This window comes from Saccharomyces cerevisiae, chromosome XII (genome assembly GCF_000146045.2).
Source record: "Saccharomyces cerevisiae S288C chromosome XII, complete sequence".
Lineage (NCBI taxonomy): Eukaryota > Fungi > Ascomycota > Saccharomycetes > Saccharomycetales > Saccharomycetaceae > Saccharomyces > Saccharomyces cerevisiae.
In genome coordinates, this window is record NC_001144.5 from 738,002 (window position 1) to 764,652 (window position 26,651).

At 36.7% G+C, this 26,651-nt stretch overlaps 11 protein-coding genes across 11 annotated transcripts, besides 1 other annotated feature; 4 read left to right on the plus strand and 7 right to left on the minus strand.

Annotated features, from left to right (window-relative positions):
* Nucleotides 1-159: 159 nt before the first annotated feature.
* Nucleotides 160-5,862, minus strand: STT4 (1-phosphatidylinositol 4-kinase STT4; the record flags this gene model as incomplete). Its single annotated transcript, NM_001182193.1, has 1 exon — nucleotides 160-5,862. One exon carries the CDS (start codon nucleotides 5,860-5,862, stop codon nucleotides 160-162), a length of 5,703 nt encoding a protein of 1,900 aa, NP_013408.1.
* A 287-nt stretch (nucleotides 5,863-6,149) lies between these two features.
* Nucleotides 6,150-6,850, plus strand: UBC12 (NEDD8-conjugating protein UBC12; the record flags this gene model as incomplete). The annotated part of the gene is made up of 2 exons (NM_001182194.1): nucleotides 6,150-6,152; nucleotides 6,287-6,850. 2 exons carry the CDS (start codon nucleotides 6,150-6,152, stop codon nucleotides 6,848-6,850), a joined length of 567 nt encoding a protein of 188 aa, NP_013409.1.
* A 91-nt stretch (nucleotides 6,851-6,941) lies between these two features.
* Nucleotides 6,942-7,178: an origin of replication (ARS1223; Autonomously Replicating Sequence; replication capacity dependent upon Sum1p).
* A 440-nt stretch (nucleotides 7,179-7,618) lies between these two features.
* On the plus strand, nucleotides 7,619-8,524 carry CDA1 (chitin deacetylase CDA1; the record flags this gene model as incomplete). Its single annotated transcript, NM_001182195.1, has 1 exon — nucleotides 7,619-8,524. One exon carries the CDS (start codon nucleotides 7,619-7,621, stop codon nucleotides 8,522-8,524), a length of 906 nt encoding a protein of 301 aa, NP_013410.1.
* A 322-nt stretch (nucleotides 8,525-8,846) lies between these two features.
* On the minus strand, nucleotides 8,847-9,110 carry DPA10 (Dpa10p; the record flags this gene model as incomplete). Its single annotated transcript, NM_001184535.1, has 1 exon — nucleotides 8,847-9,110. The coding sequence occupies one exon, from the start codon at nucleotides 9,108-9,110 to the stop codon at nucleotides 8,847-8,849; it is 264 nt and encodes an 87-aa protein (NP_878131.1).
* Nucleotides 9,111-9,935: 825 nt separating this feature from the next.
* CDA2 (chitin deacetylase CDA2) lies at nucleotides 9,936-10,874 on the plus strand (the record flags this gene model as incomplete). Its single annotated transcript, NM_001182196.1, has 1 exon — nucleotides 9,936-10,874. The coding sequence occupies one exon, from the start codon at nucleotides 9,936-9,938 to the stop codon at nucleotides 10,872-10,874; it is 939 nt and encodes a 312-aa protein (NP_013411.1).
* Nucleotides 10,875-11,032: 158 nt separating this feature from the next.
* Nucleotides 11,033-13,768, minus strand: IMH1 (Imh1p; the record flags this gene model as incomplete). The annotated part of the gene is made up of 1 exon (NM_001182197.2): nucleotides 11,033-13,768. One exon carries the CDS (start codon nucleotides 13,766-13,768, stop codon nucleotides 11,033-11,035), a length of 2,736 nt encoding a protein of 911 aa, NP_013412.1.
* Nucleotides 13,769-14,222: 454 nt separating this feature from the next.
* Nucleotides 14,223-18,992, minus strand: CDC25 (Ras family guanine nucleotide exchange factor CDC25; the record flags this gene model as incomplete). Its single annotated transcript, NM_001182198.1, has 1 exon — nucleotides 14,223-18,992. The coding sequence occupies one exon, from the start codon at nucleotides 18,990-18,992 to the stop codon at nucleotides 14,223-14,225; it is 4,770 nt and encodes a 1,589-aa protein (NP_013413.1).
* A 643-nt stretch (nucleotides 18,993-19,635) lies between these two features.
* ATG39 (Atg39p) lies at nucleotides 19,636-20,832 on the minus strand (the record flags this gene model as incomplete). The annotated part of the gene is made up of 1 exon (NM_001182200.1): nucleotides 19,636-20,832. The coding sequence occupies one exon, from the start codon at nucleotides 20,830-20,832 to the stop codon at nucleotides 19,636-19,638; it is 1,197 nt and encodes a 398-aa protein (NP_013415.1).
* A 646-nt stretch (nucleotides 20,833-21,478) lies between these two features.
* MRPL15 (mitochondrial 54S ribosomal protein YmL15) lies at nucleotides 21,479-22,240 on the plus strand (the record flags this gene model as incomplete). The annotated part of the gene is made up of 1 exon (NM_001182201.1): nucleotides 21,479-22,240. One exon carries the CDS (start codon nucleotides 21,479-21,481, stop codon nucleotides 22,238-22,240), a length of 762 nt encoding a protein of 253 aa, NP_013416.2.
* Nucleotides 22,241-22,748: 508 nt separating this feature from the next.
* On the minus strand, nucleotides 22,749-24,341 carry SPH1 (Sph1p; the record flags this gene model as incomplete). The annotated part of the gene is made up of 1 exon (NM_001182202.2): nucleotides 22,749-24,341. One exon carries the CDS (start codon nucleotides 24,339-24,341, stop codon nucleotides 22,749-22,751), a length of 1,593 nt encoding a protein of 530 aa, NP_013417.3.
* Nucleotides 24,342-24,573: 232 nt separating this feature from the next.
* On the minus strand, nucleotides 24,574-26,136 carry CDC3 (septin CDC3; the record flags this gene model as incomplete). Its single annotated transcript, NM_001182203.2, has 1 exon — nucleotides 24,574-26,136. The coding sequence occupies one exon, from the start codon at nucleotides 26,134-26,136 to the stop codon at nucleotides 24,574-24,576; it is 1,563 nt and encodes a 520-aa protein (NP_013418.2).
* Between the last annotated feature and the right edge of the window lie 515 nt (nucleotides 26,137-26,651).

The window sequence follows — 26,651 nt, forward strand, 5'->3', positions numbered from 1 at the left end:
CGTCATTCATTAAAGCCAGATAAGACAAAGTAAAATACAATGGATTATGATTAATACAATGATATACAAAAAGAGAGAAAATAAACGAAGGCTACGTCTGCGTAATTGACGATGGGAAACTGGTATTTTTATATAAGCATATGTAAAGTGCGAAGTATATCAGTACGGAATGCCATTTGTGAGCCTTTGGAATTCATCATAACCTTTAGTGAATATACTTTCATAACTTTTACGGATTAGCGCCTTCATATATAGTGCAGCTTCGTGATCGGTTTTTTGAGGTTGAAATCTTGCTCTTAGATTCCTAATTGTCTTGTGACCCTTAAAGCAGGGGAGACCGCTTCCTAACATAGGATTTACACACTCAATTATGGCCTCCACGTGCGGACGGGCGGCTAGATATGCCTTGATACAAAGTTCTTCAAAGTCCAGATACGCTGGGGTCTGGGGCGAACCTCCCATCACTTTAACCATTTCTTTCGTCAGCTTGAATGGTACTGCTTCAAACTTGATACCACCTGGGACAATATCAAAAATAAACCCAAAATCGATATGTAGACAATGTCCTTGATCATCGTACATAATGTTACCATTATGTCTATCCTTGAATTGCAACAAATACGAAATTACGCTATATCCCGCTAAGGATTTAACAAAGTTGTTTCGTGCGTTTTGAAATTCGATAGTAGATTCATTACCAAATTTACTAGTGAAATATTCATATAATCCATTAACAGCTTCACGTCCTAACATATCACGGGATACCGAATTGGGTAGCACATCGATGACACCACAACCCGGTGCCGTCGCAGTAACTCTGTAGGGAAAAACGTAGACATCCAAGCCAATACTAGACCAAATGGTTCTAAATAGCGAGATCAATTGTAACGCTAGAACATCTTGCCTACAGTCATCACCGACTTTGAAGATAGCAGCTTGCCATTTTTCAACTTCCTTGTTTTTACCTGTCAAAGGATCTTTTACGTCTTTCTTTATTTTAAAGGTCGCCATAAAAGGCGCCTTTGCGTGAGATTGAAGTGGCTTACCACTCTTCCGATCAATATCAATAACTACACCGTCAGGATTAGAAGGTAAATAAACATCAGGTTTCACCTCAATTTTGCTCATTTCTTCATCGATCTTATGTTTCTTTTCAGCCTTACTTTTTTTTATGTATGGTTTCAACTTACCAGATATGCCAGTTACTTCGTCGAAGAATTCAAATTCACGTTCGTAAAAATCGCGATGAGATTGGCTGAAACTTGAAACCATACGCTCCCTAATACGATCTAGAGTTGGTTTGATTTCATCTTCTTGTATACCTTCATCATCCTTGTAGCAGTTTGCAAGCATATTCCAGATTATTTGATGAGAAAATAACACACTAATTTTCGCAGTATCCAAAATCAATCTTTCGACATATCCGGTTTTATCGTATCTCAAACATTGTACGATTTGAGGAACATAGAAGAATGCCAAGTTCACATCTTGTGATTCCAACGAATATATGCTGAATTGTAAGATAAAAGAATTACCTTGCCATTCGGGAAGGAAAAGGTTGATAGATTTTAACGGGCTCACTGGCGCCCAGTATAAGGTTGCGTGTAGGTCTTTCTTACTGCTCAGGTGGCTTCCTTTTATGAACAGGTCAAGAGCACTTGGGGACCCCACACACATTAAAGCATGTTTTGCAACTAAGCCCACTAAAACATCCTCAGCTTTCTTGCTATAACATCGTTGTAAGAGATTTATTGCTAATGTTGGATCTTTAGCAAAGGTAGCTTCAACGATATCGCTTGTAAGCTCGTTGCTGTCGGCTCCTTCAATCTTCTCAGTCGGAGTAAGCCAGGTTTGAATCTGCTGGATTTCGCTTGCCAAGAAATAGTTCAGGATCTTGTAATCTTTCCCGCAATGACGTGACATTAGCGAGCTTAATTTGTTGAGCTGAAGGAAAAGGTCCCTAGTAACAGATAAATCTGCTTTGATTTTCAGCTCATTTGAGCCGAATGGCCACGCTACTGGTCTTTTAAACCAACTTAGGGCACCGTTTGTGATTTCTTGCGACAAACGGCCCATATACTTGGATCCCTGCTTATAACTTGCGTTTAGTACGAGAGTCGCGAATAACAATAATTCGTGGCGAATCATTCTAGCGAACGGGTGTAGTGAAGCCTTATACAGATTCTTGATACCATAAAGCGCACATTTCGTGAAAATTTTCAATAAAAAGTCACTTTGAAATAGTGTGCCCTCGAAATGGGAAGCAAAAAATTTAATAACATGAAGATGTGGTTGCATAGCTTGGGATGCATTTTTTGCATCTCTGTTGATACCTGCTTTGTCGTAAGGGGAATATTCCATTTTTTGGTATTCTTCGCCCTTTAAGTCATGATCGCGAGAATAGAGACCAATATTGTCATCAATGGAGCGCATCCAGCAATAGCATACTTCAACTAAAAGCAAATGTGCAACTTCGGGCTTCTCAGTTATGATTGTTAACCATACGTTTGTAGCAATCTTTAAAGATGCAGAGGTGAAGACTTCGAACGGGATGTGCACAATATCATATATCAATGACGCTGGTGCACCATTGCCAAGAATTAACAACGCGGTAGCCATATCAAGAAAATCAGTTACGTCTTTAGTTATAATCTTATTTCCTAAGGTCAAATTTTTTCTTATGTTTTGAGTGGAAATACCTATTTGCCTTTTGATATCCTCTGGTGATGATGTAATAGCGGTATCGAAAAGATATTTTGACCTCCAAGAATGTAAAGATATAAATCCAGAAATCGTGTTAGGTTTCTCTGGACCATAATAAGTAAGCCTTGATAATTCCTTATCTGCAGGTAAAATCAAACCAGCCATATCCATGGCAAATGAGACACCAAATTCAACAGAATTTAGCCTGCTGTACTCACCGAGATCTGATATGTATGATTGCAACAAAATCTTAGTATCCTGGTTGCTTCTATTCAATAGAATTCTTACCCATTCTTTAGCTGACTTGTGCAATCTTGATAGTGTCGTAGCGCGCCAGGACGATGAGCTTGGAACCAATATTGTTGTCTTAGAATGTTTTAATTTAAATTCATACCGTGGTTCAAATTTATGCGCCTCTGAGTCCAAGATACTATCAAATAGGGCTGTTAACATATCTAATAAGGTGTAGAGAGACAAATGATGACATAACGATGATGGAATAGATCTGATAAATATTTCACAGGCATGAAAAGCGGCATCCTGCAAAGTTGGTTCCCTATGAGAAAGGCAAAGTAGCAAGTTATTAAGTTGTTGAGCAATCATTTTGGAGTTGAATATGGCATCGTTACCCTTTTGAATCAACCTAGCATATTTTCTAATCATGGAAACCGACAAAACTGCAATACACTTCTCAATTGAACCGGAAAGAATGGAGGGGTCTGAGAAGTACAGTAGAGTCTTCGAACAATCACCTGCCTCGCATCTTATCGTTTCTAGAAGAACGGCAGCCGCTAAAAACATGATTTTAGACGATGAAGTTGTTCTGTACTGAACAATATTGGTATTGAAATATTCGGTTATCTGCTGTTTTTGTTGTTTGATATTTTCGTTAGATGAACCGCGGCGCAAAATTGTATTCATTTCCAATGAAAGCTCCTTGTTATTAGCAGGAAATTCAGAAGCCAGCGGTGGTGAATTATAGGCAATAGTTAATAAGAAAGAAAAATTTCGTTTGACAATAGGCCCGCCCAAGTGGTACCCATGGATGACAAAATTAAACCAGGCGTTCCTAAACTTGTTTGTAGTGACTTCATCCTTATTGATGTCCAATGGCGTATCGCCTGGAACAGGTAGTAGAGCGGCGAGGGGCTCTAAGTAGGTAGCGATTTGATCAGCAACACGGGAAATCTCCGTTTGAGGTCTGTGATGTTCCAATCGTTCTACTTCCCCACTGGCAATGATTGAGTCCAATAGATCATGAAGATACATGAAATATAAGTCACTTGAAAAATGCCTGGCCAACAATTCTTTTGATATCACACATTTCGCTTTAATAATATTTTTCAATAGTGCGCTATCATCAATTTTTGTTGCAATAACAGTTCTCGATTTGAAGAACTTTAGTAAAAGCGAAAATTCTGTCAGTGAAGTATTCGGAGCCAGTCTTGCCAAAGAATTCAAAATAACACCGTCTAATTCCTTTGACATAGAATTAACTTTTTGCGTAAGAATAGAGATAGTCAAAGCTGTTATGCTTTGGGTGTTATAGTATGAGGCGATTGTAGTCGTTGCAGCCACACAATTAGATATCAAAGAGGCATGGTATGTCATAGTAGCTCCACTATTGACATCATGGGAGGAAAGTTGGCCCACAGTTGTATTTCCGAGCAGAGCACCAGTGCCATCCAAACTGGCAGATGAATTTCGCAAGGGAAAGTAGTCTTTCTCAATATTTTTTCCAGATGTTATTGTTAATTGGCGCTCACGGAGCACCGGGACGGGCGATCCGTCCTCGGAAACAGCTAATAAGTTGTTCATGGAATAAATTGTACTCACAATTGCATCTTCATTTAGAGGGTATAACCCTGTGGTGAATATTTTTGCAACATCATTAACTGTTTCAGTCGTGATATGTGGAGACGCTACCAATAAAGGAAACATACGAATCAGAGTTAATGACAATTTTTCCGTGAAAAAATTCAGTAATGAGGCAGAAGCTACAATTGCTTTTATCAAAGATGGTGTAACGACATCAGATAAGAAAAATTTATCAATAGATTCAGAAACAACGTTTGTAAAACTTTCAAAAAGCTCGCTTTCTGTATCTTCTATAAACGGAATTAAACATAGCGTTTGTAGGTAGTGGGCTCGAGTATCAAAAGAAAATCTTGCACGGTTGTCTGTAGATAGGTCGAGAATATGTGACTCAGAACAAAATTGCAGGGAAATTTTACACATGTCTGTAAAAAACTGTTTATTGCTTCTTACGTTGAAAAAAAAGTCATCAATACACTTCGTATCATCGTTTTCATCGGCTACTTCTTGATCAAATTTGTAAAATTGGTATTGTTGATTTAGTAAGAACTCACTCAAGTTGGCGCCGACATGTGAAGTGTTTAACAGATGAGATATTAGCGAAACTTGCAAGCGAGATATTAATTCCAATAAGTAGGCACTGGATAGCTCATTTCCAGCATCGTAATACTGGACGATTGAATCATTGGTAAACGTTGCTGAGGAATTCAAAATCTTATCAACTTCGTTTAGAAATGATCCACGAAGCACAAGTTTCGCTAACTTTTTCCAGGTGAATTTAGTAAGCTCTGTAGAGTTGGGAAACTGGATAAATGCATTAATAAAGCCCACTAATGATAGTAGACCAGATTGTTTAATAGTAAAAATCTTTAATACACGCTCAAAATAAGTTGAAATGATGCCGCCTATATTTTCATAAAGAACGGGATACTGTTCACAAGCTTGAATCATAAACTTAGTCAGCTGGAAAGTTAGCAATTCAATCGGATTTCTCATCTGTTCCAACTTGAATTTCGAGGACAGAACATCTGAAATTCTTTGTCTTGGAGTTTCCAGAAAATAAGGCGCAATTATTTCTTTAAGCATTGTCTCTACCAGATCGAGCGTGGTAGGGATTGCAACACAAAGCGAAGTTAGTACTTCCCATTCACTCAATGTAAGTGGTATAGTATATATCTTTGACGTATTTGTGGAATAAAAAATAGGCAATGTATGAGTTATCAAATCTAATGTTGTACCATTACTGTTTTGATCATTTGGTGCACCCGTCGAAAGTTTAGTTAGTCTTCCAATAGCTTTCGCTCTTAAAGATGAAGAGGCTTTCAATCCTCTGGTAAATCTCATCTGCCTTAAACGAGTGGCGTTTTCGATTGCTGTAGTTATCTTTTTGTGATCTAATTTTTTTCTTGATTTACAATAGTTATTAATGTTGAATATGTTTTTTCCCACAACTCAAACATCTTCGCAGTATTCTTGAAAAAAAAAAATACTATTAACGTACCTTCATCCCTGCGCGTGCCGTTTGATGATATCAGCCAAAAGGTAAAATGAGATGAAAAAGGCCAATCATTCATAAATGTACTTAGAGACATTAAAGAATCAGTTAGAGAATATAAAACAAGATAATAAAAATGGTACGTAGATGCAACTATATCTTTCCGTTTCTCATTGGCGGTTTTTAGCGATCGAAAATACTAACATAATCTTTTTGGGGGGTGAGAATGTATATGTGTACTGGATATGTATATTCTTGGCTTTATTCAAATAGTTGAAATTACGCCAATTACAAAAGAAAAAGCAAAAAGAAAATGAAAACAGCAGTTCTATTCAGCCTAATTTATCGGCAGCAAGAATTCGTTTGAAAAGGGACCTTGATTCGCTGGACCTCCCACCAACAGTGACTTTGAATGTAATAACATCACCAGATAGTGCGGATAGATCACAATCGCCGAAATTGGAGGTAATTGTTAGGCCTGATGAAGGATATTATAATTATGGATCTATTAATTTCAATTTGGATTTTAACGAAGTTTATCCGATTGAACCACCAAAAGTTGTATGTTTGAAGAAGATCTTTCATCCAAATATCGATTTAAAGGGGAACGTTTGCCTAAATATTCTTCGAGAAGACTGGTCGCCAGCTCTAGATTTGCAGAGTATTATAACCGGGCTTCTTTTCTTGTTCTTGGAGCCTAATCCCAATGACCCGTTAAACAAGGATGCAGCAAAGTTACTGTGTGAGGGTGAGAAAGAATTTGCTGAAGCTGTGAGATTGACCATGTCTGGAGGTTCAATTGAACATGTCAAATATGATAACATAGTTTCTCCTTGAGTCAAGTTCAGAGTAATTTTCGGTTGATTTGATTATATATAAACAATAAAATTATAGATAATTGTGACATACTAGGCGAGTTGTCGCCTTGGTAACATCTTGCTACCGCCATCTTCTGTTAGTTTACGCCTTATGACCAACATTCCTTATATTCTCGTTCAAACTTTTGTCTCGATATTTTGCAGGTACCTGTAGAACTTAATGTGTTCTATTCAAAATAAGTATAAAATTTCTGGCCAGTAAAGGCAAACAAAACATAAAGATATTAATACGAAAAATTTCTTGAAGAAAACAAAAAATACTTCTTATAATAAAGAAACAGCGAAGCCATGGCTATTGACAAGATAATCAGGAAGGTGAGATACCCTGGATAGAAGACTAAGAGAGAGCAGGAAGTTGAAGAACGCAATCTCAGCTATCGCTAATTCTTACAAAAAATAAAGATATTACAACTATGGAAGAAAAAAATGAATGACTATACTAGTTAGTAATATTTAACAAGATAACGCTTTCTATTTTCTGTAAAAAAAATTCTGTCTCATGCACTTGGAAGCAGCTTCAACATTTCTCTTTTCCAGATGTCACATTTTCCGGACCGGCCGTCATTCAATCGCAATTAAAAGAGAAAAATACCAACAAGTGGGTTGATTTACTTTTGTGTTTTCAAAAAGACCAATAGTTCTAACAAAGTAGATGCTTAGAAGTAAGCAAAGTGGAATATAGAGAAACAAAATTAAGTGATAGATTTACTTTTACACAAGAAAAGAGATGAAAATTTTCAATACAATACAATCTGTGCTGTTCGCAGCATTTTTTCTAAAACAGGGAAATTGCCTTGCGTCAAATGGGAGTACCGCATTGATGGGGGAAGTAGATATGCAAACGCCCTTTCCAGAGTGGTTAACAGAATTTACTAATCTTACACAATGGCCTGGAATTGACCCACCTTATATTCCGCTAGATTACATAAATCTTACTGAAGTGCCAGAATTAGATAGGTACTATCCTGGCCAGTGTCCCAAAATTTCTAGAGAGCAGTGCTCATTTGACTGCTATAACTGCATCGATGTTGATGATGTAACTTCGTGTTTCAAACTTTCCCAAACATTTGACGACGGTCCGGCCCCGGCGACAGAGGCATTGCTCAAGAAATTGAGACAAAGAACCACTTTTTTTGTTCTGGGGATAAACACTGTTAATTATCCTGATATATATGAGCATATTTTAGAGAGGGGTCATTTGATTGGTACACACACGTGGTCACATGAATTCTTGCCAAGTTTATCAAACGAAGAAATTGTAGCCCAAATTGAATGGTCAATTTGGGCTATGAATGCCACAGGCAAACATTTCCCCAAGTATTTTAGGCCTCCATACGGTGCAATTGATAATAGGGTTAGAGCTATAGTAAAACAGTTTGGCCTAACGGTTGTCTTGTGGGATCTCGATACTTTTGATTGGAAATTAATCACTAATGATGATTTCAGAACAGAGGAAGAAATACTTATGGACATAAATACTTGGAAGGGAAAACGGAAAGGTTTGATCTTAGAGCACGATGGTGCACGAAGAACAGTTGAGGTTGCTATTAAAATCAACGAACTTATTGGTAGTGACCAATTGACAATTGCAGAATGTATTGGTGATACAGACTACATCGAACGCTACGACTAGAAGTAAGATTTCCGAGAAATAAAGTTTCTCTCTATATATCTTTGATCTCTTATTTAATTATTCAACTCGCAAAAATAAAAAGAATATTTTGTTATTTCAAAAGTAAAAAAGTATGTATTAGAATAGAGGACATATATAAAAATCATATATATCGATGCTTGAATGTATAAGGAAAAGCGTCAAATTATGAACGGTAGGTACTTAGGATGCTGATGTCACATAAAGTCAGAGGGTATAACTTTAAAAAGTAATTTTTTAGAATCTTTTAGCGTCAAAACGTTACACGTACATTTGAACAGTGTTAAGAGTAGATTAATTCAAATTATACTTTTACGTGCTCCGATACAGTCTCTACCTCTTCGTTGTCAGTGCAAATAACAATTGGCTTATCATGAACTGTTCTTGGAGATGGAGAATATCCTTTCAGACTCGTAATATTGATGACGGTAGTTATTCTGCGACATTGAGTAGTACTAGCATCCCTTATAACCGGAATAGTTGTTGATGTAGGTGAACTTTTTGGGACATAACACTTGGCAGTTGTTTGCAAATTTTTTGTGATCATTGATATGTTTCTTAGTGACATTTTTGATGCTATTGTTTTTATAGTGTAATTGCTATGAGTTTATTTTGTTGACAAGTATACTTGGCTGTCTTTTTTATATAATAACGAAAATGTGTAGTGGAAAAGCAGGTGTGTTTTGTCTTATATCTTACAAACTATATAGGCTTATATAGTTTTTTTTCAAAGATTCTTATTACTGCACAAAAAAAAATAAGATCCCAAATTGAACATTAACATTAGTCATATTCAGGGATGGCTCATCACGAACAGCAAACTGAATAATTTTCTTGTCTGCGTTCCTTTTTTTGTGCACCAATGGATGTAGTATGCGCACCTGATGCGCATAATAGATTGCAATTACACTGACTACAACTTACGTATATGCGTTTTTATTACTTTTCTATTGCAACGGCCTAAAGGAATTCGATAAAAGAAAGAGTAGGCAAGATAAGCCTGAATTTGGCTTTCGGCTGTTATTTTTACTTCCGCTAAATTTTCTTTGTTCTTCCATTGTTTTTTTGCCTTTGTGTTCTCCATTAATCCATCCAATTTTAATGTCGGATTAATGGAACTTTCTATTAACCCATAAATGCCACATAGTACGGCTGTAGCAGTGAAGGTTACAAAAGGACGGGTAACACATGAGAAACATGCGTCAGGGAACAAACTAGATATTTGATTTTGTGACGCAACGCAAAAATTACTGGCTATTCTTTTGTAGTATTATCAAAATCCATTTAAAATATTCTCTCTCCTTCAGTAATCCTCTATTATTTATCAAAAACCCACAGTGGGTAAACAAACTGCAAAAGAGTTGTTATTATTTCTACGGATCGGCAATTGAAAATGAGAATACAACTAAATACAATTGATTTGCAATGTATTATTGCACTTTCCTGTCTGGGGCAATTTGTTCACGCGGAAGCTAATAGGGAAGATTTAAAGCAGATAGACTTTCAATTTCCTGTATTGGAAAGGGCAGCTACAAAAACGCCTTTTCCGGATTGGCTTAGTGCATTTACCGGGTTAAAAGAATGGCCTGGGTTAGATCCACCTTATATACCTTTAGATTTCATTGATTTCAGTCAAATTCCAGATTATAAGGAATATGATCAAAACCATTGCGACAGTGTTCCAAGGGACTCGTGCTCTTTCGATTGCCATCACTGCACCGAACACGATGATGTGTACACATGTTCCAAACTTTCCCAGACATTTGACGATGGTCCTTCTGCTTCCACTACTAAATTATTGGACCGGTTGAAGCATAATTCCACCTTCTTCAATTTAGGTGTCAATATAGTTCAACATCCAGATATCTATCAAAGAATGCAAAAGGAGGGACACTTAATCGGCTCACATACCTGGTCTCACGTATATTTGCCAAATGTATCGAATGAAAAAATTATAGCTCAAATTGAATGGTCCATCTGGGCGATGAATGCTACTGGCAACCATACCCCCAAATGGTTCAGACCTCCATATGGCGGAATAGATAATAGAGTAAGAGCAATAACAAGGCAATTTGGCTTACAAGCCGTCTTATGGGATCACGATACTTTTGATTGGAGCCTCCTTCTCAATGATTCTGTCATAACTGAACAAGAAATTCTTCAAAATGTAATAAACTGGAACAAGTCAGGAACCGGATTAATATTAGAACACGATTCAACGGAAAAAACTGTCGATCTTGCCATTAAAATAAATAAGTTGATAGGTGATGATCAATCAACAGTTTCTCATTGTGTCGGCGGAATTGATTACATAAAAGAATTCTTGTCCTAATTTTCAGGGAATTGAAGAAAATAAGGAAGAATTAAATTACAATTTAAAAAGAAATTGCTTTAGTATTTTATATATAGACATGCAGCAACTTCTTGATATATTTCAGGAAGAAAAAAACTGTTTCAATATATACGTATCTTCTGCTTTCAGCTACATTTTTACTTCAGAGACATAACCAGTCTTTTTTCATCAGTACTGTCCAGTTGTAACAACATAGAAATTACAGGAAGTAATTGGTTCCGTTGTTCCTTGTGCTCCAAAAATCCCAACAAAACATTTTTTATATATGCAATTTTTTCATTTTTCTCAGAGTCTAACTCCAATGAACTTGATGATCGTATCTTCTCTAATTTAGTTGGATTAGAGTTATTCGCTGGTGAGGAATCAATATTCGCGTTAGCTAGAGTACCGATAGAACCAGACCTACTAACTCTTCCTGACTTGTCACTGTATTGTCTTTCCTTTAAAGCATTCAATTGAGAGGACAATGAACGATAATTTTTTAGTAATCGATCAAATTTCTTGTTAAGTTCGTTATTTAAATTCAGAAGTTTCTCATTGGCAGACTGTAGCTCAAAATTCTTTTCATCAGCCTTAGACAATGAGAGTTTTAAATTAGATGTGATCTGTTCCAACTGATCGGAATCATCTGAAGTGGCTTGAGTCTTCCTTTTGATGTCATTGTTAACATGTTTCAATGCGTCAACCTCTGATTTTAGTCCCTCTTCACGAAGCTTTAAAGCGTGTATTTCCGATTTCAGCTCAGTTACTGTATGCTTCCACTCTTGTAATTCAGTGGCCTTTCTGGATGTTTGTAAGTCTAATTCTGCTTCCAATTTATTCTTTTCATCCGTTAAATAGGCCAATTTATTCTCCAACTCTTTTTGTTTGCTCGAATCATCTGTCTGACTGTCCGAAACTAACCTTCTCAATGTGTTAGCTTCTCTGGTTTTGTCTTGAACAATATTAGCATATTCATTTAGTTCATCTTCTAAAGATAAAATTTTTTTTGTAGATTCCTTCAACTTGACATTTAGTTCCTCACATTGTCTTTTGATAGAATCTATGTGTTCATTCGAATTACTTTTTACATTTTGCAAGGTATTGTATTTTTCTTGCAAAATATTCAATCTTTCCGATAATTTACCATTTTCTTTCAAATACTCCTCGTAGGAATTAGAATTCTTTGCGATATCATTATGCAGTGTCTCATTTTCCTTTTTTAATAAGTCTAATCTGTTAGAAATTTTAGCATGATCTTTTCTCAGCTGTTCTGTGGATTTTTCAGCCACGTCCTTTTGCTCACTAAATTGTTTAACTTGTTCCTCCAAGTAACTCACAGTTTTTTCCTTTTGTTTATAAGAGGTTCTTAAAGAAGTAAGCTCCTTTGTTATGTTTGATTTTTCGTAGGTAAGTTGAGATATCTCCTCATTTAATTTGGCTACCTTGTTCTGCGATGTAGTCTGCTCTTTCTCCTTTTCTGTACATAAATTCTTCAGATGCTCTACTTTCTTGCTCAATAACTCTATCTTACTTCTCAACTCAGTATTTTTAGCTTCGTAGGCCTCGATCATCGTTGCATTTTTATGGCGTAAATCATCGAGCTCCAGCTTAACGGTTTTCACTTCTTCATTTTGTTTACTCGAAGACTCTTTAATCTCATCTTTTGCGTCCACAAGCTCATTGCCTACAGTCCTCAGCATATCTCTCACCTCCTCTAGCTCCGAATTTTTTTCTTTCAATGACTTCTTGGTATCGATCAACTCGGTGTTAAGGGTTTCCAGCTCCTTTGCTGATTTTTCGAGCTGTGAGTTTTCCAATTCTTTAGCATCTTTTAGTTCTGCTTCTATATCTTCATACTTTTGCTTCCAATCTTCACAATCTTTATATTTTTCTTGTAATTCTTGCAAATTTTCTTTAAGCTTATCATATTCTTCAGTATTGATTGAGTTATCGACCGTTTCCTCTTCACTGATATCACCCGTAGTTATGCCTCCCTTATTTTTCTTTCCCTTGTTTCTATTCTTTTTCCTTCTGTTATTGTTTCCTACATTTTGATGAGATATCGCCTTCGGTAACTCCTTCATTTTTTTTTCCAATTCACTCAGCTTGCGCTCTTTCTCTTTTAAAGTAATATTTAGTTCTGCCAACTCTGAGGACTTTTCCTCCATTATAGTACTTTTCGAAGACAAATTTTGCTCCAATTCGGTTATCTTCATTCGACTGTCCTCGAGAGAATGGTTCTTTATAGCCAATTCTTCCTTCAGTTCGGATATAGATACTTCTTCTTTCTGTTTTTTGGCCTCCCTTTCTTCCTTTAGTATATTTTCCAGTGCAACTATTTTTTCTCTCAAACCTGAAACAGTATCATTTTTTTCTTTTTGTACAGTATCCAATTCTATGTTTAAAGCTTCCATTTTTTTTTTTAGATCGTCTATGTCATTTTTATAATTTTGCTCTTTTTTCAAAAATTCCTCTTCTTTATCCTTCAGAGTTTCACTAGAGGCGCTTTCTGGAATTTCCGAGTTCTGCTTAGTTAATCTCTTGATCTCATCATTCAATAGGTTATTTTTGTTGTTTAAATCCTGGAAAAAAGCTGGCAACGTATCCACTGCGTCGTCAATATTAGATATGGGTGTATTTTCCGCTAAAATCTTTTCAACAGCCTCTAACTTCTCTGACTTTAATTTTTCATTTTTGTATGCGGAGAGTAGCAAAGGGTATTTTTGTTCATATTTCTCAAATTTTCTTAATTTAGCTTGTATTTCTTTTGGCAAGCCACTCTTATCATCTTCGATTTGTTGTTCTGACGGGGTAGGGCTCATATCATCGGCTAAGCCCTTCGCTAATTCATCGGTAAGATTCTTACCAATTTGTGACAGCTGTTTGAACATTGAATCAGCAAATGTTTCCCTAAGTTAAAATCACCTCAAATGTAACTCCTGTTGCTTACTATTTGACGTTTCTGCTACATTTGGTTCTCTTATATTGCTGGATCTGAAAATCCGAACTATGAGAATGCGGGTAATAGCTTTTCATAGAATCACTAATTGATATTTTTTCAGGTAATAAGTTTCCTCTAATCGGGCATTTAAAATCTTGGATCGATAACTTAACTGGGTGTAATAAAATATATAAAGATATAAAATAGATATATATATATAAAACGAACTTTATCAAGAAGAACTGCAAATGAAGCGTACTCTCAAATCCTCGAAAACGAAAAACACTCCACCAGTACAGTATTATCACGAAGAATATTAAGTAAAAGCAGCCATCTTAAATAATAGAGTGTAGCAATCAAACATAAAGCTAAGGTTCTTCTTGATTAGCAAATTGTATAAACTTTTATCGAAATAACCTAGAAGGAGGTTTTTTCTTACCTAGCTTCAAAAAATTGCCATTTTTATCATCTGTAAATTCACTTAGGAATTTTGCAGTTTTTGTACCGCTAGCAGAAGAAGCATGCGTACTGCCTTTGGTGTTTCCTGATCTCGGTTCCACTTGCAGTGATAATTGATACTGCTTTTCAATGTGGGGGACATTTTCCAAAGACGCTTCTATAACGGTCTGAATATCATCCAATCGTTTCAGCTTGTAATGGAATCTTTTAAAGCTTATAATTTCCTCCACTATATTTGCGATTTTAGTCCTCTTGCTGAAGTTTATTATGTTGGTTGAATTGTGAAGAAAATCTGGGTTTCCGACAAACGTAAATGTTAAATCAGATAGGTATACACCAAAAAAGGGAACACATGCAACGTCCGTCACGGATCGCAACAGCTCTCTATACTTCACAAAATTTCTCTTGGAATCCATAAGGTTGTTTAGGTTCTTCAGAAGGTCCTTCGACTCAGTGGAAACTAAATCCCATGTCTTTTTCAGTCGGTAGATTGGGGAGGAATACAAAGCGGACACTATGGCAGTCATTGAAGAAAAATTATTCAACTCTTTACAATGCTGGGCAACGGTAACAAAATATTGCGTTAATTTTGAACGTGTCTTGACATCTGCCTGTTTTACAATGGTATGAGAAACAAAATTAGTTAGCGTATTAGCATTAGCTATAAATTTCGTAATGTTCGGAGAACCACCCATATTACAATACTTGGTACCCCATGCCCTATCCAAGCATTCAAACATAGTGATCCTGAGGTATAAGTCATGTTCAAGTACAGTCAATTGTGTGGCATATGTGTATGGGTCAATATCCAAGAGCTTCAATTTCTTCAATCTAAAAAACGCTGAAGAAGCAGAAGATGGTAAAGAAGACGAAGACATGTGTATCGGTGATTTATTGTCACGTTTAGTTGTCTGTACGACTGCCGATACCGAATCTTGTTGCTTAGGATCCACTGGTTCTTTCTCATTCTCATTTATCAGTTTTTCATTTATCTTTTGCAAAAGATCCTCTGCCCCCGGTATTTTCTCCGATACAACCATCTTGGCAAAATTTAGAATCAGTGGTATGCCAGGTTCATAATAATTTCTTGTCCAATACTGCGTCAAAAATGTTCTCATAATGTTGACCACACGGCATTTAATCGGGTTTGACTTTTTTTCTATCCAAATATTGTAATCATCGTAACTCAGCCCTTCAGGAGGATACAAGTTGTACCTGTAAATCAGGGCATAAAAAAACTCTCTTGTGGTTAATATACTTCTGAAAGTTATTAACATTGTAACATTGAAAGCCGCATCAACAAGTTCATGACTGGTTAAATGTTCAATCAGTGCCTCTTTTGTCCCGCCACGAATTTTTCCTCTTGAGTCATAGACAAGACTAGTTTCATAATCTGAAGTTAAAAACCATGGAAGGTTTTTCTCTATGTTCGCAGCTTTGCGTTCAATATAGTCCTCAGATCCTAATTCGTCATCGATGATAGCTTCATCATTTTCTGAATCGTCATCACTATAGTCCTCGGAATAAATATCAAACCATTTTTCTTGCTCACCTTTCAATAGTTCTGCAGTCAAATTATTCTTCATCATTCTTGCTGCGTAGTTCAGCAAATTTTCTCTTTCTTCAATCAATTGATCAACAATAATACACGCAAGATTAGAAATCTCGACATACTTTTCACAAGCATCTTTAAAATCGTCGGAGTTGTTTAAAAATTCAAGGTTATTGAACTCCACATCTTGACTCACCAATACGTGAAATAAGGAGAGTGCCAATTGTTCATTTTTTTTATGGAAGGGGCCCTTGACCAAAGGTGTATTAGAGATATTCTTGAAAGGTTCATGATGTCCGACAGGGAAATTGGACCTCATTGAGGAAAACAAATACGGGTCGTCTAAGGTCGTTTGTTGCGTTGTCATTATTAATCTGATGACGATGTCATGAAAAGCCTGCTTTATATCAAAAAACTCTGTTAGTACTGAGGAGACCGAAGACATGGCGTGAACTAAAAATTCCTCGCTTTCCAAATCCAACAAAATACTGGGTGTCTTAATCAGGTTTTTCAAATTGATGAAAATTGACAGATCTAAATTCTCCAGTATCTCCAATAGTAAAACATTCTGATTTATTTGTTCGTATGTGCTTGAATTTATTTCCAAATTCCTAATTCTGCTTTTGGGTTTACTTATAATTTTTAAGTGTTCACCTGTAGCATTATTTAATTTTTCAAAAATTTGCGAGGATTTCTTCTTCATTGTATTCAAAGTGTCTACAGTTAATGGATATTTTTTCTTCCTTTTTGAAACTCTTGCTCTTGAAAAGGTTCTGTTATGAGAAGGACGGTTGAAAGGTGTAAAAACTGAACCAGACGCGGCACTGCTTGCTTTTAAATCAATTTGGGAATTTGTTTCTGAATTAGCGCTATATCCTGACGCAGAGGCAATAGCATCTGCCATCTTTGGTGGAATCCTTGATATTGAGGAATTTTTGGACGACGAAGCGGTCACTTCATTAGATGTGACAGCTTTGTTCTTTGTCGCATTACCAAATTCATCCGTAATAAAAGTCGAAAATGGATTTGTCCAAGAACCACCGCTAAATGAACCTTTAAAAAATCTTGGGAGCAACTGTGGTAAAGTATTATCATCTGAGAAGACTGAGCTCTGTAACACAAAATAAAGTAACTGAACATGCCTTAAAAATTTCGAGAATTCCACATCAACCATTTCGTAAATCGATTTAGCTGACTTAAAATTTTTGTTGGACGGTGAAAAATCTTCCAAAGTAGAATTTTGTATTGAAGTCCTTGGTGTTACGACAGAATTAACACTATTTCTTGGACCTAAGACTGAGAAATTTTCCATATCGTTCTCATTGACTGTACTGAATGATGATCTCATTGGAGTCAATGTATCCGTTGTACTGGTACTTACATTACGTTTACCGGACAATGGAACTGAAACTAGATCATGTACACTATCTACTTCAATTTTACCATCATCCCCTTCCGTCCTAGAACAATTATTTTCCTGATTATCGTTATCCTTGTCATTCATAGTATCCATTTTTTTTCTGTGAAAAGCTGAATCGAAATATAAATGAGAATTGATACTTATCCTTGACAATGAAGAGATTAGACCTTTGAAAATCTTCTTAATCTCCTTGCTGCAACTTTTGGCTTTAATTTCATGTTGCATTAGCCTGCAGCCTAACTGTGTGAAGACTATTGAATCTGATATCAAATCAAAGTATTTCGTGAAATTGAGACGATTCTCTTTAAGGAACATCTTGTGAGCCGTTTTAGTATAATAAACTGTTAGGTCTTGTAATTCTGTCCACAATTTTATATCTCTTGAATAGTGATAAAAGATGTCACTCTTGGCCAGTATAGAAGAGCGACTTGGGGCAACTACCCTTGATTGAATATTCTGCGTTAAATCTGGAGCAGATAAAGAATTTAATGATGAAGGACCAGCCTCATTGAATTCGTTTTTGTTATTTTCGTTATTATTATCATCATCATTAATACTGTTATTATTTCCATCAGTTTCTTTTGAATCCTGTTTTTCCATTAGAAGGCTTGATCTATTTTGTTCACTTTCCGATTGCTTCGATCTCGTAGAACTGTCCTCAATATTCGCATTTTTCCTCAGATCTCTAGTATATAGGTTAACAAGATGATCATTGGGCGGGAATTTTGGTTCGCTGTCACAAATGTCATCGGATTCCATAATTGAGTTAGAAATCAAGGGTAATTCTGAACAGTATATATCAAGGTCTTTGTTATAGTATACCAACTTGTAATCGGATGTTTTCGTTATCAGTGGTATGGGGGACCAAGTCGAAGCAATGTTCGAACGTATACCATTAATAATCATTTCTATCTCTTCCAACGGTAATATCTTAATTGTTTCTTCTGCTACTAGTGGGGGACCTGCTTTCTCACCAGAAGTTTGTAAATTTGTTTCATTGTTATTCATAATTGCGTTTGTATTCATCTCAGATGAGCCATCTGCACTCTTTGTCATATCCTGGGATAGACTAGCATTGGAATTAAAGTTCGAAGATTGAGGGGTTATGTGGGAAGCATCGTTTGGCGCTGAAAAGGGAGAATTATTCATCGATACGGTGTTATTGTGGCCGGAACTTGTTTCTGCATTGTGGGCATTTGATAAAGACGCTGATAAAGTAGAACTCCCCCTCCTGCTCTTGCTCGGATTTCTAGGCACATGTAAATATGCACTATTGCCCAAGCTATTTAAGCTGCTGCGCCTTGAGCTCTTACTGGAACTATATTTTTTCATCGGATGACTGTGCTTTCTGAGATGACTGTCTCTTAAAGGTCTACCGAAGTTTTGAGGAAACCAGCCTCTGTTAACTTTCCCATTACTGTCGTCAATAACTAATCCATCCCACCACCCAGATGAGTTTTTGTTAAGTATATAAATGGTTTCCCCTTGTTGTACAGACAAAAGTTGCGAAGAACTGTCTTTTTTAATGGGATAATTAAAGTCATAAGCAGCGACTACTATTCCAATTGGACGAATGCTGGTCAACTCACTTGTCGAGGGGGAAGAAGAAAGAGAAGCTGAGGATGATTCTGTGTTAGTGGTAGTGGAAGTGTTAGATGAAGAGCTGATCGATGGAGTTTGTGAAGCATTGCCTGCCTCCCTTGCAGAACTTGTATTGGGAATAGACGTGTTAGTATCGGACATGATACAACTATCCAATATCCACCTTGCTTTTTCGTTTTATTTTTTAGTATTTATTCGAAGAAAAATGTGGCTCTTTTTATTCAATTTCTTTCCGAAAAAGAAACAGTCTATCTAACTAAAGGAATTGCTTCACGGTGATCAAGTCACTATAACTGTCTCCGCCGTGTTGGTGATGCAGTTTTCTCTGTAACTTTTGAGCTTATTTTTCTATTTTATTTTTTCCTCCAGGTCTCTGTCAAAGATCCGTCTCCCGCGATGTTTAAAAGTCGTTTTAGCGAATTACATAATAACCTGGAGGTGACTGACGTCGACTATTTTCTGCCCCATAAAGCAACAAAATATTTAACTCATAAAAGCTTCGAAGAATATGTAAATATAGTAGTATGAATCTAACTGAGTAAAAAAAGGGAATAACAAAACAAAAAAAAAGGAAAAGAGATGGATAGCATACGTTATGAAAGTAATAAAACCTTAGAGATAGAGATAGAGAGAGAGAGAGAGAGAGATGCACCTTTTCTATTCTCAATAAAAAAAGGAAAGTAAGTGTAAAAAAATTTAAAGGAGGGATATATGACACTCCTACTAAGCAGTCGTTTTTTTTTTCTTTTGTTAATTTCATTCTTCATGCTGGGTTTTGGATGATCTAGTGTTTGCACTTAAAATAATTTTTTTTCCTGCATTCTGACATCGCTTTATACATCCTCGAATGCTGTAATTTCAATCCGAACCGTTTCAGCTGCTTTACAAACCAGTTGGTATCTTTGCGAACCTTAAACTGAAAAACTCGGAATGGTTTCATTGACTTGAAACGAAGCTTGCGCAACTGCAATCTGGATCCCGACCAACATTGTTTTGCTTTTTGGCAAGAATGATCGAAATACCTTTTAATATGTGGAGAAAATTGCCTGTATTTATTATGAAGTAGCACAAAGAGCCTTTTCCAGCGGCGTTTCTGTTCTTTATGCAATACCCTTAAACTTTCTTGAGCGGATTTAAAAGAATTCTTGAGAAATAGGTGTAACTTTATTCTTCCTCCGTTTATTTTGTTAATTCTCTTGTGCCAACCGTCTTTCATTCGAGCTTTTGTTGTATACCATAAAATAACTAAGTCTGTTTTGTATCGTCTCCAGCCCATTAGGTCATCATCCTTTAATGGGTATGCAATATGATTGTCGAAGTCGACGTAGTATTTTCCTGAAGGAGCCCACTGACTTAAAGAGTCACTTGATGAATCGTAAGATTTTTTATCAACAAAATCGATATTGCCGTACAACAGCTTCCTTTCATTATTACGTAATGACTGTTGTGATTTAAAACCTGCCAACACATCACCAGTCAGGGAATATTCGAGGGCGAGGTATGAAAAGGTCATGGAAAGCAATGAAGATAGCATGATAACATGCCACATCTTCAATTTAGCAGATTTACCCTCACTTTTATCTATGATATGATCCGATAGTGTGCTAGAATTCCTTATCGTACTATCCTTCAGTTTCGACCCCTCCATACTTGGCAATACCGTTCCGCCAACATTTGAGCCGGACAAAGTATCAAATGACTCTGAAATAGTGGGAACTCCAGTTTGATCAATATTAACTCCAGCATTACTAAATTCATTAGATGTTCTAAAATCGTAAATACGATTCATCTGTGCAGACTCTTCACTGCTAGTGTTCGATAGGACATCTGCATCGAAGTCCTCGTCGTCCTCTCCTGCAAAGGAGCTTTCATGCAAACTATCCAAAGATATTTCTGACTTCGATGACTGTTCTTCCCCTTCTCTCCCTTTACGTAATCTACGTAATCTAACTAAATTCCAATGATCGTCTTCTTCTGACATTTTAGGTCCGACAACTCGACTGTTTTACTAGTCTCTATTATCGTCACTGCGTATTACTCTGCTACTGTGCTTGTTACTTTATACCGGAACAGTAGCTCCTAAACGATTATTCCAAATGAAGAAAAACGTTTGGCCAGTAACCTGCATAAAACTGAATAACTATAATGATACTCCGACTAATAATATATCCCAATGCCCCATCTCATCTGTGTAGATCAATTTTTATGGCTCGATCCAGGTACCTTGATAAGCAGCTGTCGCGCAAAGGGGTTACCGCAAAATGGATAGATGGACCGGGGGCACACCGGGGTAGGGGGTCCGGAGGGTTAACTGTCAACTCCACCCATACAAGACCGCGCAGAAATCGTCGCAGGACCCCGCCGAACGGCGAAAGCAAATATGCAGCCGTAAAGACCTAACAATAAACCTAATGTAGTCATAGGGCTAATTGATTTTAAATATATGACCTAGCTGACTATTCAAGTTTGCCCTAATTGATGAGTTTTTGAAAAAAAAAACAACTTAGGTTTCGCTATCCAAGCTTATGCTATGGGAAGCGTTGGAAAACTTGCATATAGTATGAACAAGAGCGAGATATAAAACTATAACGGTAGATGGAAAGTAAAGAGTAGACAAGCTCGGAAACATGGAAAATAGCATGATGTTTATATCGCGTTCCTTGCGGAGACCCGTTACTGCTTTGAACTGCAATTTACAAAGCGTTAGAACAGTCATATACCTTCATAAGGGTCCGAGAATTAATGGTTTGAGACGAGATCCAGAGTCGTACTTGAGAAATCCTAGCGGGGTACTCTTTACTGAAGTTAACGCAAAAGAGTGTCAAGACAAAGTTAGATCCATACTACAATTGCCCAAGTACGGAATAAATTTATCAAACGAACTGATTTTGCAGTGTTTAACACATAAGTCGTTCGCACACGGGTCAAAGCCATACAACGAAAAACTGAATCTGCTAGGAGCACAGTTTTTGAAACTACAGACGTGCATTCATTCGTTAAAGAATGGTTCGCCGGCCGAGAGTTGCGAGAACGGGCAACTTTCTTTGCAGTTCAGCAATCTGGGAACAAAATTCGCTAAGGAATTAACGTCCAAAAACACAGCATGCACATTCGTTAAATTACATAATCTAGACCCTTTCATATTTTGGAAGATGAGAGACCCAATAAAAGATGGCCACATAAATGGTGAAACCACGATTTTTGCTAGTGTCTTGAACGCATTTATTGGTGCAATTCTGTCAACGAATGGATCTGAAAAAGCAGCTAAATTTATCCAAGGAAGTTTGCTGGATAAAGAAGATCTTCATTCCTTGGTTAACATTGCTAATGAAAATGTAGCATCTGCAAAGGCAAAAATATCCGACAAGGAAAATAAAGCATTTCTGTGAAGATACAAAAAATATAGTTGATGGTTCACTGGCCAAAAATGTATAAAAGAAAAATTTATCTGTAAATAGTGATCGAAATAAAATAAGATAATAACTAAAGAATATATATGACTTTACTGTACAGATCTATAATTGAAAAATGACGAGAGGTCCTGTGAAAGAGTCTGCCTGTTCGCCATCTTCACACATTCAACCAATTCCCTGGTGCGCTTGGTTACTTCCATCAGGATATCTGCTAATTTTTGATAGAATCGTTTCTTCCCAAGCTTTGTGGAATCGCATCCATAAGTACACAATTCCGATAACTTTTGCGAGCAATCTGTGAGCCTTTCAATAATTTCTTTACAGTGCTCGCCTAAATCCAGTTTAAAACTTTTTTGGACCATTGCTTTGGTAGTCATATCAATCACCGATTCCAAAATAGGAATAATCTCGATGGAATTTTGACATAATCTCGAAACTGATCTTGCGGACTTGAACAATTTTGATTTAGAGGCTTGAACATCATTCAAAATGCCCTGCCTGCCATAGGAAGAACAACCATTGATTTACTCTCAACAAATTCGACGAGGTTATTTATGTTAGCGTTGTGCGTGGTTGAGTTGACATCAGAATTATTCAAGTTTTCTTCTGAAGTAGATATTCTTAATCCAAGACCAGAGTTGGGAGCAAATTTCTGCACTTTCTCTCTGAATTTCCTCATTTTGGTCACGGTTGGCGAGTAAAGTACGTCTGCAGCTGGCGGAATATTTGCATACGGCTTCGCCGTTTCTGCCACTGGTTTAGTGATAACTTTCTTCGGAGGTGATGCCTGATAATCCTGCCGAAATTTACCAATTAGCGGCAATGTGTTACCTTGAGGACTTGGACTTCTCGAGTTCGAGACAACTTTCAGAGGCAAACCTTCTCGCGGAGATGGCTCACTCGTAATTCTTGAAGAATTCTTAGTGTTTTTTAACGGCGACACAGACGCTAAGTTTGTTTCTCCAGATGTATTATTTCGTACCTTCCCACTCTCTCGAATAGAAGATTCAGATTTTTCTATGATGGAAATTGATGGCGATGCTACAACCACTGGCATGTCCGATTTTTTTGTAATGGGCTTACCAGAGGATGGAAAACTAACAGCAGTACTACCGCTATCACCCAGAGATGATATATCCTTACCGTTTTTCTCATTTTTCACTTTTTCAATAATCTTCAACGGTTTCATACCTGCCTCGATATCACTGAGTTCTCCTTCATTGCGTGATATATCATCACGTGAGGTGGATTTGATCTTCACAATCTGAGCAATATTGCAGAACGCAAAAATCACTTCCGAAATAGATGATTGAGCTACAATTCGTGGTATTAGGTCCCCATATGTGAGAAAATATCTTGTTGAAGTGATAGCATGAGATAAAGCACTCTTTAAGTATACTATTTCGTTTTCTAAAGAACTTTGCAGTGAAACTGATGATAGGACAGGTAAGAGATCGCCTATCAACTTTGCTATCTTAATTATAGTCTCAAGCAGAATCGGCAGGCGTGTGGTGGTGGTATCCACAGGATCAATTCGATGGAGCGTGTTTTGAAAATAAAGTGTAAATTGAGTTTTTAATTCTCGGAAGACTTCAATGGATATAATACCATTCACGCTCATAAAATCATCGTTTATTTTGAAGGATTCAAATAATGTGTCATTTAAATAGAAATTTAGATCACCCTCGTCTAACCCATTGTTATGCGTCCCCATATCCAAATGATGTAAGTTTCTCCTTTCAATTTCCGTGAAAATATCAAGAATCAATTTATGGAACTTCGCGTCCTTCAATCGAGACAGTTTAGATTGTGCTTTACCTCTTTTCAGATCAAGATCATTTAGTGATGCATCCGCACCCGAATCTGTCAATCTTTTCATCAATTCATCGTTGACATCAGTCGTCAGTTGCCAAAATTGTACATTCGACAATTTTGTCAGGTCTTTATTTCTATTTTGGCGGTTTTGGTTCCTTCTTCTATCATCTTCTGGTACAGAGGCCTCTATAATTCTTTTGAAATTCTTATAATCCGATATAAGGTCTATGATTTGATCATTCGTTAATTCTGAGCTAATCATTCTTTTTATTTCGTTATGGCCACATTATGATATTCTTTTACTTTACTGTTTTAATTTTATATTCTGCGATTCAAATCATAACAGATATTTAGTTGAATAACTCTGTTTTTCTTCATTTCCATTTTTTTCTATTTACCCTTCTTCTTTTTATTTTACGCGTCTCGCGTTTTATATATTAATAGTAATAATATTTAATAGTGTATGTTTGAAATTTTTATATGTCTTTATTTCGCTAACGTAAAAATCCCTTCTTCTTTGTAGGGACGGGGGAGTGGTTAACATTGGGAGAAGCACTATTTATTGAAAGTTCTAGCTGTTTTTTCTTGTCCTCCAAAGCTTTTAATTGTTTAGTTAATTTTTCCTTCATTTCTTTATGTCTAGCAAACAATTCAGTTTCTGATTTTTGTAGTTTTTTCTCCTTTTCGGAAACTTTTTGTTGGAAAACTGTTTTCATTTCAATTTCTAGTTTGGCTAGTTTTGCCTCATGTAAAGTTTTTTCTTCTTGTTGTTTAGATATTGGATCGAACTCTTTGAAAACTGAATTATCTTGCTTAATACCAAGTTTTGCCAATTTAGAAGACCTGTAGTTTTCGTATAGTATCTTGCTTGTCCTTTCCTTTAATTCCTCCATGAATTGCTTGATCAATAAATTTTTCAAAAGGTTGAAATCAGAGTGGTTGTCATTGTCCACTTCGATCACCCCCCATGGATAGGAACGGCCTCTCACTTGATTACCACTGTAGTTCTCTACAATATCGTTGGAACCAATAACAGCATAAGGTAAACTACTAAATAGTCTTTCGGATAAATGGCTATTTTCTGCATCATCGTTGGAATAAATTGGAGGCTTGAACAGCTCGATATTAGATTGGATTAACTGGTTCATAATGGTCTTCTTGAAACTTAAGATCTCTTCATCAGTTAAGATGTCAGATTTAGCAATGACAGGAATCAAGTTACATTTTTCATATACAGATTGCATAAACTTCAGGTCCAGGGGCTTTAAGTAATGTCCTGTAGGTTCAATGAAATAAAGACATGCATGGATTCTTTTATCGTTTATTGAATGTCTGTTGATTTTGTTCTCCGCATCCAAGTATTGATCAAAACGAGAGTCAATCTCCTTAATGATCGGGTCCCATGATTTTTGATCATTATTTAAAAAATCACCAAATCCTTCAGTATCGATCACGTTCAAATTCAGTTTAACACCATTTTCTTCAATAACCGACTCATATGACTTAATTTTGACCTTGTGCCTTTGTTCTTGTGATTGGTTCTCGTGACCCTCGCCCTGACCCTCCTCTTCTTCCTGATCATTTGCAAGTTCCTCCTCGTAATCTTTCACTAAATTGGCCTCAATATCATCATTATTAAATAAAGTTTTCATTAAAGTTGTCTTACCAATACCATCAGGGCCGACACATAGGAGATTGAAACTGAATCCGTTCTTTATGGACCTTCTGTGCCATTGCTTGGGCAAATTAGCAAACCCTACATAACCATTGATTTGACGACGAATGAACTTAATCTCCGGTTGGTCAGGCAGAACTTGACCCTTTTCGCTCTGAGAGGAGGTGATGCCCATACCGAGGCCGGGTTCCACCTTTACATCGGATTCAGCTGCCTCAAATCTCTCGCTGTCGTCATTTTGCGTACCGTTCGTGTACTGCGAGTCCACTCCATCATGATCCTGCGACTCTTGTTTGATCTGAACATCATTGAATTGATCATGCTGACGCTCTTCTTGTTCCGGGTCCTGCTTAATGGACACTTGTTCCTCCTTTAAACTCATGGCAACGTATTATAGGCCGATGTAATCGTTCAGTTGTCGTGTGATCCTGGATTTGATATTTTCTTGATCTGCTTTCCTCGAGAGATTTTAACTTAATACACAAAACAACACAAAACGCAATTCCTAAAACCGAGACAAAAAATGGCAAAAAATGGGAAGCGAAAACACGCCCCCACCATATCATTACACACGTAGATCATAAAAGACGAAAATACTAAATTAGCCGCCCAGGTGGTTCCTTTTTACGAAAGGAAGGAAGGAGAAATCTAGAGGTGCTGCTATATATGTTTGCAAGGTGCGAGAATATTCTGTCACAATTATCAAGCAGCAAGTTATATAAAGTTGTTTCTCACAGCTTCTTGCACTCCCTTGCGGTGCCTTTCCTGCACCACTAGTGTAACTGCTGATGTCTTCCATTTGATGTCAGAATCGATTTCTTGTTACGCCACGAACAGTTAATATATAGAATTAAAGGAATGATCTTGTACAACTACAAGATAACAATAGATTAACAG